This window comes from Crocuta crocuta, unplaced genomic scaffold (genome assembly GCF_008692635.1).
Source record: "Crocuta crocuta isolate KB4526 unplaced genomic scaffold, BGI_CrCroc_1.0 scaffold213, whole genome shotgun sequence".
NCBI lineage: Eukaryota > Metazoa > Chordata > Mammalia > Carnivora > Hyaenidae > Crocuta > Crocuta crocuta.
This window is the reverse complement of record NW_027529442.1, coordinates 2,363,717-2,378,274: the sequence shown is the minus strand read 5'-3', so window position 1 is coordinate 2,378,274 and position 14,558 is coordinate 2,363,717. Positions and strand designations below refer to the sequence as shown.

The following is a 14,558-nucleotide window of genomic DNA, read 5'->3' as shown; positions in this document are numbered from 1 at the left end:
CCCCCCCCCCCCCACCCATTCTTGGGTAGATCCTGATGGGCCTAAATCTCTTGCTAGTGACTTGATTAAGCATGAACATGTGATCCAGTCTGATCAATGAGAGAGAAGGGGTGATTGGCCAGGGACGGGGTGCTTAGAGGAACATGTTACTGGCACTTTAACTAGAGATGCAAGAAAAAGATACCTTCTCTTCTTTCTCTGGCCTTTATACCTCAGCGTGTGACTTCAGGAACTGCTGAAGCTGTATTAAAGCCATGAGATAAGTGGGGCGCTTGGGTGACTCAGTCGGTTAAGCCTCCGACTTCGACTCAGGTCATGATTTCAGGTTAGTGGGTTCGAGCCCCAAGTCAGGCTCTGTGCTGACAGCTAGCTCAGAGTCTGGAGCTTGCTTCAGATTCTGTATCTCTCTCTCTCTCTCTCTCTCACCCTCCCCTGCTCATGCTGTGTCTCTCTCTCAGAAATAAATAAAACATTAAAAATTTTAAAAATAAATAAATAAATAAAGCCATGAGACAAGTGATTCTAAGGAACAAGCCCATCGATGGTAAAGTATGAACAACACGGAGTTCACTTTAAAGATGCCAGAGTAAAAGATACTGCCTGGTGGTCCCCTGCCTCTAGAGGGCTATGTTAGATCATAAATTTCCCTTATATTAAGCCCAGAGAGTCAGGAGGTCTTTTCCAGAGGCTAAGACACGGAAATGGAGGCAGAAACAAATCTTGATAGGCAGACGTGCTCCCAGAAATGACTTCTGTGTGACTACGGAAGAAAAATCTTGGTAATACCACCAGTACCCAGGAATACTCATAACATAAAGGAAGGCAAATCTTGACTAGTTCTTTCTGGCATAGCAAATGTGTGGTCCAAGCGGCCCTGAGTGTCGAAACTTCCTTTTCACACCCTAGTGGATGGTGAGAGAAAAGGCAATCTCTAGATGAAAGGGATGTTACAAGATAGCTCATTAAGAAGTGGTAGAAGAATGTAAAAGCCACAGGACTTCAAAAAGTGTCAAAATCATTCCCCAGGAGAGTGTGGACTATGTATTTCACAACAGTGAGGAGAAAACACCTCCATTATCACAGTGAGCCCCAGAAGCAGAAACATGCTACAAACGGCTTCTCTCATCTTTGCGGATACTAGTCAAACAGCCTAGAAGAAGTTCATGTTTCATTTTCCTGCTCAACTTCCTCAACAACCAGTCACTATGCAAATGTCCTAATGGCATGCACACCCTGCTGGAAGGAAGAACACTGTGGGACAGAGGGTGGGACAGAGGAAAATGGGTTCCAGCGGGGAAAGAGGCCAACACTAATCGGGGCAGGGCAACTAAACGATACCTTTGGGAGTAGCGAAGTTTCATGCAGCTTCGAGAAGAAGCTCTTTTCCTCCCAGAGAATGGCCTTCCAACTGCGAGAATGTAGATTAACACAAACAGGAAATCTGGATCAACTGGCTTCCCAAGCCCAGGAAAGATGTCAAAATCAACTAAATTCACTAAGTGGGCTGAAGAGCATAATACATACCCCACCACATCCCACCCTTGCAAAATGAAATTCTCTCCATCGATTTAAAATATTTAATAAACCAGAGGCAATAACCAGTAACAATGGAGAATGGGTACAGAGGTCCACTGTTTGATCCTGGGGAGGTCTCAAAACAGGGGGCTGAAAAGGCTATGGAGGAGAAATTCAGGAGGCTTGACCCCGATGTGTATTTTAAGACTTTTAATCATCTACATGCCTATACTAGAAACTGGACATACAGTGAGCCATACTTTTTAAATTAGGCCACTNAAAAAAAAAATTAAAAATAAATAAATAAATTAGGCCACTAAATAGTTTCTGTAATTTTTAAGCCAATTTACAGAAACTCCCTACCCTCTGTGATTTTTCACATCACAGATAAAGGCTGATTGCATGGCATACACTGAGAGGCATTCAATTCTACCGTGATGGGAGTAAACTCTCTCAGGGAAGAAGATTTATTTTGCCATATTGGAACACCAATTGTATAAATGCTAAGTTTCAATTTTTATTCAACCTGGTTCACATTTTATAAAATCTTAAATATATAATTAATGGGAAATTTAACAAACCACAATGGAAAATTAGCACGGCCTGCCAAATATAAAGGGTACCAGGAAATGATAAAAGCCACAAGATCAAATTCTAAAATACTCTTCTCCAGCTGAAGGCACTGGACAAGACCTATCTCTGTTAAGAAGAGATACTGGTAACTAACGGAAGTATTAAAGACCTATTAGCACCAAGCTATGGGTTTCTCCTTGATAAACAACTCAAGAAGAAACAACTTTATTATGTTAAATGTCAGGTTCTTATATAGCAGTAGAGTCATTGCTCACATGACATAAAATCACATTCAATACTACACTCAGGGAAGACATTATTTATTACACACTACAGTAATATTCATGAAAAGTAACAATTCCTCAAGTTACTACAAAGTATGCTGCAAGAACGTAACGCTCCATGTTACATACATAGCACTAAACAAAGTCACTTTAGCCACATGATAGAAAATGGGGTAAATATAAATGAAACAGAAGACAGGTTAAGTTTTAGTAGCAAGAAAGATAACCAAGAATATATACTACCCTTGATGCTACTGGTTTCAAACAGGGTCATAGGAGATTACCAGCTGAAAGGTGGAGGTGTGGTTAATTTCAGGATCACTTAAGAAATGGCTGAAGGCTAACACAATACAGAAGGTGGACTGACAACACTTGGACCATGTAGACTTCTGCTCAGGTGCAGATTAACTACACTTGAACTTATGGACTGAGTTTCCTTTTGCATTTAAATAAATGGGGAGAGAATTCAATCTTTAAGCACATGTTAGACACTCATACCAGCTACACGTGGGCAGTAATAGAAGGCGACAATCCAGCAAGATAGGTCTACCTTTTATATTGCCACCAGGCCTACCCCGTGCATAGAAGAGACAACAAGAAAAAGAATAGAGTGCAGTTCAACTTAACATTTCAATGAGAACGGCCAACAAAGCGTTACTCAATATTATATGTATCAGGGACGTTTTATCTGCCGAAAAGAAAAATTCCACATAACATAGCTTACCAATATCCAAAGGGAAAGGTAGACTATTTCCCTATTTTATAGAGTCAGGGTAGTGGGTTTTATGAACCAAATCAGATATAATAAACGAGTACATCGTATTCGGTTAGAAAAAAGATGACCAGCCTTTAAGTAAATCACACAGCACATTCAGATAAGTGCTTTTGAGGTTTTCTTAGGCATGTATGAGGCTAGGAATATCTTCCCTTTGAAATTTTAAAATAATAATGTCGTTCCACTAAGCCACACTCCCCCACCTCTGCCCCCAACAAGCTAGTTTCAAAGGAGAGAACATCATCCTTTCAAATTTATAACCAGGAAAAAAGACACTTGACTATGATTCATCACAGATATGAAGAAATATATACTTTTAGGTATGTCTTCTGTAGACACTAAATTTATAGATTATTGAATATTAAGATTTATGCTGTATCAAGGCAAATATTGACCTTATCCCTGCCTGGGTCAATATTTACTGCTTTGCTCAATAAATCTTGATGTTCCTTTTCAAACTGAGTCAATATCAGTTCATTAATTTCTGCACAGTTCATATCAGCATTTTATAAAATGTGAAATGCCAGTGGAATGTTCCCTAAAAAATTTGGATACAGCCAATTAAAGAGACAAAAGAGCTTTTGCCTCTCTTCCGACTTTCCTCTTAGTTTTTCCTTTCTTTTTCTCTCCTCAAAATTGCTACAAAGGCAACTGCCTAAATTTAATACCATTCAGCCATCTATTCTAAAATAAAAGGATTACTTTAGGAAATACTATGAATGTGCTGGTATAAGAAATTAAAATATTCTAGATATAATTCTGTAAGATATTAAAGTATTATAGATGTAAATGTAAAAAAGGCAATATCCCTCATTTCTCAATAATAGCCACAATTAACTTCTGTGTATAGTCTCCAGACCTCTCAGCTCTAGTCATTAATAGGACCTCATTACCCATATTATTCTAATGTATCTTCTGCCTATTTCATTTTGGTGGATGTTTAGTATCATCATAAGGATGTACTATAATTACCCAAGTCCCTACTTATGACTACTTAGTCTGTTAAACACAATGCCACATTGAGGATGTGCACAAGTGTTTCTAAAAGACAAATTCCTAGAAACAGAAGTGCTGGATCAAAGACTATAAATATTTAACATTTTCACACATATTGCCAGAGAACCCTCCAAAACAGCTCCACCAACCTACCTTCAGAATCAATCGAAAACCCACACTCTTGGGCTTCCACTGAGCCCAGAGCAACAAAAGAAATTGTTTATCACTGATATACACTGCTTGACACAAACACAGCACTGAACAAAAGTTCATCTTCCTAAGAGGCTTTTCCAAGGGTCACAAGGACCCTACGGAATTTACCAATGACCTCTCACAGCATACAACAGCATCCATGAACTTGGCAAATACTCGTGAAACCATCTCCACGGAGAAGATGCCAAGAAACTTTAAAACTCAGATGGCAAAGATTAGAAGAAAGTTAAAAAAAAAAAAAAGAAAGAGAAGAAAGAAAAGAAAAAGAAGGCATCTTCAAGATATGAGAACAGTCTCTTTCAAACATTGGGGGTGGAGGGAGAGAGACAGGGAGAGAAAAAGCCAAACTCGGCCAAGTATTGAAAAATGCTCAAGGTATCCTAAGCATATGGCTTAGCACATTTTTCTCTTTTATACATAAAGTCCTGATTAGTGTGTGACCATATGTGTTTTTTTCTCACCCTATCTATACTTGTAATCACAGATCAAGTGCAAAAGAAAAAAAGAGTACCTATAGGAAGAAATAGTTTGTTCTACAATGTGCTCCCTACCTTGCGGCCCTTGCGGCCCCCCTCTTCCGAAACATTTAACTAAGAACAGGGAAATGCCAAGGTTAATTACAGACAAAGGTTCTGTTCAAGCAGCCTAAGGTTTAAGAGTACAAGAAGGATGGACAGAACACTATACCCTATCTTAATACAAAACACTATACCATATCTTAATATTGTCCAACTTTTTACCTTCACAACCAACCCATCACTCCTCTGGACTCATTGTAAATTAAATGCAATGCCATCTTCAATCATCCCACGGACCACCCTAGACAATTTAGTGTGCATTATCTTCCACATACTAATGGTAATGAATTCCCATGACTTCTCTCCTTTTATCTCTCAAATCTCTGATACAACTTCCCCATTTTTTGATCCTGCCTTCTTCCACCACTGACGGATCCTTAACCCTACAACCGCTGGCCCTATTCTACTAAAAAAGCAACTTACTCCATTTCCACCATGAAACCCTTAAATGCTTCCCTATCACTCGAGGACAGATGTTCTAGGTCACTAGTAGAATACTTTAAGACTTTTCATGGTCCAATACTCTGCATTATTCCCTCAACTGCCTCCACTCTACCATATGCTCTACACTTAGTGAGCTCTTTCCATTTCCCCAGTCATTGCCAGGTCATTTCACGCTTCAAGGCCTCCTCATGTCCTGGCAAACACCTGCCCATCTTTAGCGGCTGGGATCTGGCAGCAACAATTCGGGGAGCTTCTCTGACCCCTTCCATTACAGCACAACATCTGGCATACAGTAAGCAATCAGAATTGTGTTTAATGAATAACTATCTTCTAGTTACCACAGTTAATAAGAGGGATAAGGAGTTATAAAGAAAGAAATTAATTATAAAAATCTAAGGGAGACTGGGACACCTGGGTGGCTCAGCCAGCTAACCATTCGACTCATGATTTCAGCTCAGGTCATGATCTCATGGTTGGTGAGATGGAGCCCCGCATCGGGCAGGGTAGAGCCTGCTTGGGATTCTTTCTCTTCCTCATCTCGGCCTCTCCCCAGCTCATCCTCTCCCTCTCTCTCAAAAATAAATAAAACTTTTTTTTAATTAAAAAAAAAAAAGGTAGACTGATAAGGAAGAAAGGGGTCAGGCTAGGCTTGAAAGTGGAGGGAACGCTGGGCTGGGTCTTGGGGGGATGAATCTCAAAACTGATTGCTCGCCAACCATGTGGTTCCATTGAATAAGTTCTCTACTGCAAATGCAATGTCTCTAAGGAAATGATTCCCTTCAGAAACGCCACAGGAGGCTTTAGGAGAAGAGCACACAATACAATGTTAATATCAAACTCTGAGGTTTTACTGTGGCTTCCATTCTCCCAACAAGAGCAGACTTCTACAGGCAGGTATGTTTTGCTTTACCATTTGTAGACATTATGAAAAAGAGGCATGGAAATGATATTTTAGGAATTTAATTACATCTTAAGTTCACCAGGGGAGCTGATTACGTAAAAGGATCCAATGGTGAAACCTTTTGTAAATCACCCACTAATTTATCTGAATTTCAAGGCAGGATCCCCTTAGTGAGTCTTCAAGCCCAGACTCTGACAGGAGTTCATTTATCTATACATCCGTTCACCCACTTGAAAAATAGGTACCAAACATGCACAAAATGAGATACCCAGATGCACAGCAGGAAAAAAACAAAATAAGGACTTATAAACCATACCCCTTGTCCTCAAGGATTCTACATTTCGCTAGGGAAATGAAACATCCACCTCCATGCAGCACGCCCTCACAGGTACGTGCAATCTACAGTATGTTTATAGGAAGAATGCAGTGGGGTGGCATATAATTAAGAGGCAAATGGGTAATCCGTATCCCACTCCGGAGTGGAGGCCGAGAATTACACCAGGTGCTCACATATGTTGCAGCTAACCCTCAAAAAGCTGATCTGCAAGGTATGTCCTCTTTTTATCTCCATTTTACAGCTGGGTAAGTCAGCAACCCAGGACAATGAAAAGGGACCTTGGAAGCCTCCCCCGACAATGTCCTGGCCACAGTTGGAACGCTTCTTAGAACAGCCCTGCTTGGGCGCTGCTCAGCACACCACCAGACACCGTGCAGGCAAGTTTGGTCATCACTTGACTCAGTTTTGGATTCCTTAAACAGGGAGAACTGTCCCCCTTGTATTGATTTGTAGACTCTACACAGAAGGAACATGAGAGAAGGATTATACAAATTGCACAAAGCCAAACAGGGGAAGACAGACAAGGGTTAGAGAAGAGACCGCAATCTGCTTTTCTCCAAGTCTCTAAGGGGGGGGGGAGAAAAAACAGACAGCTTTATAAAAATGCCTCCAATTTCCCCTTGAACTTGCTCCAGATTTGTTTCTCATTTCCCTTTCCAACAACAATGACCTACCTAGCATTTGTTACTATTTGTGTAATAATTACAGAAGTTCCGGCAAATTCCAAAATTCATGAGCTGTCATCACTTCATGTAACACAGAAAAATACGTGTTTTAGTCAAATAAAACTAACAGAGATTATTCTCATATTTTCAGTGAGATCCTCTTATTCAATCTATTAGGGGGATTTTTTCCCCCAGTAGAATTCTGAAATACATAAAGAAGTCTTTCCCCTTCTGTCCCTCTCTTGGAATAAGGAAAATAAACCCAAAGATAGAAAGTAATCTTGAACTTACAATGCTATTATTAACAGTTAACAATAATAATATCTTACATTTACGTTCCATTTCCTATCTCTTATTCGTGATACTGTCACATTGGACTCAGATATTATGACCCCCTATTTACAGTAGATAAAAGTGAACAGCAGAGAGAGAACCAATCTTCAGAGGATCCCATTGGGACCATTTCCAGGCTCCTCAATAAACCATCCACTATGCTAGATGTTCACAGTGACACTGTCAGAGAAGCCTACAGAGGTAAAGACTTTAGCATCTCAAATATAACGAGGATGAGCGCATTACCCAAAGTGATAACGGACAAACAGAAATAGGTTGGTTAGTCCGAATGCAGAAGTTACACTAATACTAATGGACTACTGTCGTGACAATATCCACAGCTCGAAAATTTCCCCCAGTCTCCTAAAGTGACTGTGACGGGGGCTCAGCGGGAGAACTGGGTCAGCATCAGGCACCAAACCCGCCTACACAGAAGCAGCCTATGGAGCAGGACTCAGGAACCCAGGGGCACGGGGCCCCGGAAGCACCAGCACCCAGCTGTCTCCCTGATCATCTCCTGTAGCACATGCTTCTCCACTCATCCCTTTCTTCCTCCCCGGTCCTTTCCACCAGACTCCCTTCTGAATGCTAACCAGACCTGTTTAAGGATATTCCAGCTCGAGGGGAAATGCAAAGGAGGAAACCAAAATTTAAAAAGAGACATTTTCCAAATCTCCGAACAGTTCTGTTTATGAGTCAGGCTAACATCTGCTCAAAAACCCAAGCTATCTCAATGTGAGCAGGAGTGTAAACCTTTTCTCTCAAGGGCCAGAAAAAAATATCCTAGGTCTTTGGGTTGGGCTGGAGCACCTATTCAACCCCATCACTTAAGCAGCCATAGACAATACCCAAAAGAATGGGTGTGGCTGTGTTTCAGTAAAACTTTATTCACAAGAACAGCAGTGGTTTGAGTAGCGTAGCTTGAGGATAGTTTGTTTAAACCCTCATTCCCAAATCCCAAATGGGGAGTTTTCGGGAATATAACTGATGCAATTTAGCTTACTCAGTATAACGAAGTGATCATGCACTGCCCATCACAGCTACTCACTGAGAACTGCAACTAACAACATCAAGAGCAGCAAATGTAATTAATAATCATGTCCATCCAAAACAGCAGGAATATTAGGTACTGGATAAACAGACTACGTTACTTTTCACAGATAACTCATTTCATCCCCAAAACAACTCTATGAGGGAAGTGCTCTTAATTACTCCCATTTCACAGATGGAGAACCTGAATCGCCAAGAAATTAAATGCCCTCCTAACGTCACAAAAATATTAGGAGATAGGGGCGCCTGGGTGGCTCAGTCGGTGAAGCCTCCAACTTCAGCTCAGGTCATGATCTCACGGTTCGTGGGTTCGGCCCCCGCATCAGGCTCTATGCTGACAACTGAGAGCCTGGAGCCTACTTTGGATTCTGTGTCTCCCTCTCTCTCTGCCCCTCCCCTCCTCAGGCTCTGTCTCTGTCTCTCTCTCTCAATCAAAAATAAATAAAAGTTTTAAAATTAAACACAAATATCAGAGGAGATAAAACTCCTATTTGAGCCATAGTCTACATGACCTCAAAATTCATGGTCTCACACACCATACCCCCAAAGCACCAATGATATTATCTGAAGAGGAAGTAAGACAAATCTGTGAATTAAAGGCATGAAATTAAACTCTGGACCATTAAACCAATCTTTCAGAAAGGGCCTGCTTCACTTTTGCTAAATTTAGAAACCATTCTTTCTACAAACAACGAACCTTTCCTTAGGCAGTCCCGCTTTTCAAGCATTTCCTCCTAGAGGTGTGTATGCCTGCAGCTCAGAGCCGACCTCTGGTCTGCTGTGGTTTCAGGGCCTTGGTCTTAAGTGTCCAAAGTGCCCTGTCTTTGTCTATTGGCCAGATGCTGAGAAGTGTCTATGAGGGACCCAAAGCCTAGTTGACACGCAAATCGATATTCCAGCAGTTTGGTGTGAAACAACCTCGGACACCATGGAATTTTCTGGAAGAACTAGTTAAAGCATGGGGACTGTCTACCATCAACTGAGCTCTGTCTCATTTCATTCTTTGCTTCTTCTTTTATTTTGTATTTTCTCCATTTCGCCCTTAAGAAAGTAACTTCACTGGTTCTTCCAAACCACTCTATATCCTTCTGGGGGATTCCTCATAGGACTCTCCTATCCCCTCCAGGAAAAAAGTCAACCAGGAGAGGGGTTGATAAACTATAGCCTGCAGAACCCATCCAACTCTATCCAACTGGCCGCCTGGCTTCATACAGCCTGTGAAGTAAGAATGGCTCCTCTATCTTTAAATGATTGAGTGGGGGGGGTGGGGGGAATCAATAAGAAGTAGAATATTTTTTGAAAATTATATACAATTCAAATTTCAGTGTTCATAAGTAAATTTTTACGGAAACCCAGCCACTGTATCTAGCATTACCCATGGCTGCCTTTGCACCACAGTGGAAGAGACCACACATAACCTACAAAGCCAAAGAGAATGACCGTCTCGATTTCCTACAGAAAACAGGTGCCGAAAGCCTGATACTGAACTATCCCCCCTTCTGCTGATAGAGGCAGTTCCCAAATGCATTCCAGAAATGCAAAATGGAGACTCATTACATCCACTAGAGCCAAGGGTACCAACAATTGCTCCATTTCAAAGACTGCACCACATACAGCCCTTCTTAACTGAGTAATGGGGAAAGTTTTAAGTCTTTCGTTTCTTCGCTGCCACTTACCATCAGAGATGCTGAGGGAATATAACTAGCAATTTCCTGACTAACAGCATTATTATTCTAAATTGATGAACTGTAAATAGCAGGCCACTTTACGCCTCCTCCTAACTGATATCGGAGCCACAGGGTACAAAATGATAAATTTTCTTCAGGTTTCTTGGCAAGAAGCTATATATATACACGTAATTTTGGCCTTCATCTTGCAATTTCCTTCATTTATCAGAAATGGTGACAAAAAGGTTCTAATTAGATAATTCTAATCACAAGGAGTTGGGTGTGATGGAAGACTTCAGAATCACTATCTGTTCCTTGCAAAACAAAACAGATAGGCTATTCTCCCTGTAGGGGCAGGAGATTTATCAATAGACAAAAGGATGCAAAAAGCCAATAGATAAGGTGTAATTAAAGATCAAGCCTATAAATTTTACGCTGACATAAATTTAACAGGATTTGCAGGTGGAAATTCAGGATTTAAAACCAGAGCACCATTATGAAAATAATGCCTTCCACTTCTATATGCAATGACACTGCACAAACACAGATTTATTATTAATACTAATATCCCATGCCTTCAAGCCTTTTCATACAAATTATTTGAATTATTTAGTGCCACCAGAATTTCCCAGGTTGTCTATTTTCCTCAACCATTCCTCCTTAATTGGCTACAATACATTTTCCATATATTTTTAAGCATCGAAATCTCTTTGGGAAATAACAATCCACCTATGATACTTTTGAAGAATAATCCAGAAAGGTCCATATATTCTTGCAGGGCTTCATTTTTATTTCCCCTTCAGAATGTAAGGAGATTATCTGCAATGTAATATTCAACATACTTTTAATAATGCTTTGTCTTCACTGGCTGGAAGGCTAAAAGTTTAAAAGTGAAAAGGAAAAGAGCTGCAGAATACTACAGAGGGCTGAAATACATTCAACTAACAAGATCCAACTTGAAAATAAAGTTGCATTTTTCTAGATTAAAGCATCACAGATCTTTTTGATATGTGATGCTTTGTAATATTTAGCAGACATTTAGCAGCTGAAGACCAGCCTTCGATTTGCTGCTTTCTGAAATCACAGCCACTGGAAAGACAGAAAAGAAACGTCTGTGTCTTTTGGGAAATTACAAGTTTGGTACAATAACTCATTAACAAGGAAAGTTCAGAAATAAATGCAAATTGAGGGGGGAAAGCAGGTTGAGAAAACAGGTGGGAGAGATAAATTAAGGTATGTGTAACCTTGAGGAAAAACAGGCTCGAGTGTTAGAACTTTTAGTGAACTACCAAAGGTCTGAACAAACAAGTTAGGTGTGAAAGTGACTAAAAGAGTACTTTCCAGAGAGCCTAGTGGGGTTTGTGACCCTGGTCGGAACAGATCAACTCACCGGAGTAGGCCCAGTATGGGTCACCTGAAGCCTTACGCCTGCGGATCTGCGCCGAGCTTCCGTGTCTGTTCTCGCGCAGGGCCCCGACGTAGCCTTCTGTCAAGGCTGCAAAAGACAGAGAGAGAGAGAGACAGTGTGAGCAGAGAGGGAGAGCACAATGAGTTCACTGGACAAAGGAAAGGGTGTCAAACGCACCCTGAGTAACATCCCAGAAGCACACGCCTCACGGATAATGGAATAGAACCTCCTGACTTTACAGAAAAACAGCTATAGAATAACCTAGAGGGATTACCAGGATTACTACGGATACTAAAAGTAGCTTACAATGAGCCTTCCCTCCGTGCCACCAAGCATAATGCACTAAGCCCTTGACACAGAGTATCTTACATATTCTGTAGAACGCTACCAGGCAGTAATACATCCAGTGGTCCCAATAATGAGACCATTCTACAGATTAGCAAACTGAATCTTCCAGAAGTTAAACAACTTTAACTTGTCCAATCCAGCACCCTACAACTAGTAGACTTGGAACCCACGGTTTTTGTTCTGGCTGCATCGATAAGCCTATTGTCCTAGCTGCAAAAGGCCTCTCAGGCTTTTTTGATCTTCATACAGCAAGGGCATTAGATCTCTTTTACAGATGGAGAAATTAAGGCTCAGAGACACTGAGTAACTGGTCCCAGATAACACAGGTAAGCACGCAGCACATCGGGGAACCGAACATACGCAAGCCTGCATCAAAGCCAGTGTCTCGGCCATCCAAACACATCACAGCCTCAGGCCTAGGAGACTTCCCATAGTGAGTACACGTCTTCTGCATCCTTTGGACCCCAAATAGTCCCGTTAGACCTGATGTGAAACGTGAAACCCGCCAAGGTCAACAATACTCAGAAAAGAAACCCTATTTAATGGTGTGTTTTTTGAAAACTCATAATGAATCCAATCTTCTCTGCCATTATAGAGAGCGTCTCCCTGCCTGCTGCTATAGTGTTCAAAGTCCTCCCCTCCCAGCCAATTCATGAATGTAAATTCCCCTTCTTGTGAGCCCACACCCGAATGCACTGACATGTAAGAAGACAAATACCACAGGTGCCCAGAATCCAAAATGAAATGGAATTACACTTCAAACAATACATCCCAGCTGTCTATGTTAATATTTAAATGCACCCAAACAAAATCAAGTGTGCTTTTTAAAAAGCAGGGGAAATGGTTAGGAGAACTGTAGATTCAATTTAAGATTAAGAAGGCACCAGGAAAATAGTACATTCACCATTCTGAATTAGTCAAAGTAATGACAGTGATGTCACCATGATGGCAAATTAATAAACATGTGGAGTTCACACAGTGCCCAACTTATGACGGGCTGACCTACTGATTTTTCAACTTCCCAATGGTGCAAAAACCACGGGCGGTCAGTGGGAACCGAACCTTGAATGTTGAATTTGGATCTTTCCCCAGGCTGGCAATAAGCCGGGGAAGATCATTTCTCATGATGCTGGGCAGCAGAGGCCACAGCTACCAGTCAACCATATGATCACGAGGGTCAACGGCCATCACACTTGCAACCATCTGTGCTGATATAGCCACTGTTTTCCACATTCCGTAGAATATCCAATGAATTATATGAGACATTCAACACAGTTATTATGTAGGCTTTGTGTTAGATGATTCAGCCTAACGGTAAGCTAACGGAAGCATTCTGAGCATGTTCAAGGCAGGCTGGGCTAAGCTATGATATTCAGTAGGTTAGGTGTATAAAATACATTTTCAATGCAAGGTATTTTCCACTTACGATGAGTTGATGAGGACATAACCCCATCATAAGTCGAGGAAGATCTATGCTTTATGCATGTCAACTCCAAACACTGGGTTAAAAAAAAAAATGCTTTAACTAGAAACAGATATTCCATAGACATGGGCCCTTCAGGGGGAAACCAGAATCCTGTAAAATTCAAACACACATCTGAAAAGTAAACCTGGTATCATTTATGTTTGCTCTCTGGTCCTGAACAACAAAAACCAAAAATTACCCATTTTTAAAGTATGCTAAAGGTTTAGGTAGCCACCAACTACTCCATCCTACTAATTCTGCAGATAAGCCATGCAGAGATCCAGGAAGTTGACCATTCTAAACTTCTAGTGATCAAAAATAAAATTTTCCATCTCCTACACCCCTATTCTATTTTTTCCCCTGCACTAAAGCACACTACATAAATAATTCCTCAGCTTATTTGTTTTCTGTGCATGTGGGAAACTTTTTCATGTGTCTATTTAATATGCTTCCTAGAGCTAGTTCATTCTAAATAATTACTCCCAAATAATCCTCCTTTTTTCTATCAAGGAAATGAGCAAACCACTCTTGAACGCAGAACTGTGACCTCCATTAGGGTATGTGGTTGAGCCTCGATATCCTTCATAGCATTGTTACAAAAACACCACAGGACATTGTGAGCAGAGCAATTAAGCACTGGGCATAGAGTGATTTGAAAATACCTAACAGGGGCGCCTGGGTGGCTTAGTCGGTTAAGCGTCCGACTTTCGCTTAGGTCATGACCTCGCGGTTTGTGGGTTCAAGCCCCGCGTCGGGCTCTGTGCTGACTGCCAGCTCAGAGCCTGGAGCCAATTTCAGTCTGTATCTCCCTCTCTCTCTGACCCTCCCCTGCTCACGCTGTCTCTCTCTCTCTCCTAGAAATAAATAAAAAATATTTAAAAAAAATTTTTTTTAAATACCTAATAATACAGAAGAAATTTGTTACAGAGACTCCGATTTTGTCATTATCATACCCCATGCCCCACCTACCCTTAAGTCATGCAATAGATAGCCTGCCCTGACACCC

At 41.1% G+C, this 14,558-nt stretch overlaps 1 protein-coding gene across 3 annotated transcripts in view; it reads right to left on the bottom strand.

The window, feature by feature from the left end:
• PTPRG (protein tyrosine phosphatase receptor type G) overlaps window positions 1-14,558 on the bottom strand; it is a 706,759-nt gene that overhangs the window by 520,797 nt on the left and 171,404 nt on the right. For all 3 annotated transcript variants that reach the window (XM_077760245.1, XM_077760246.1, XM_077760247.1), the window contains exon 2: window positions 11,722-11,826. In XM_077760245.1, the coding sequence (XP_077616371.1) occupies window positions 11,722-11,826 (105 nt within the window). The remainder of the gene's footprint in view (window positions 1-11,721; window positions 11,827-14,558) is intronic.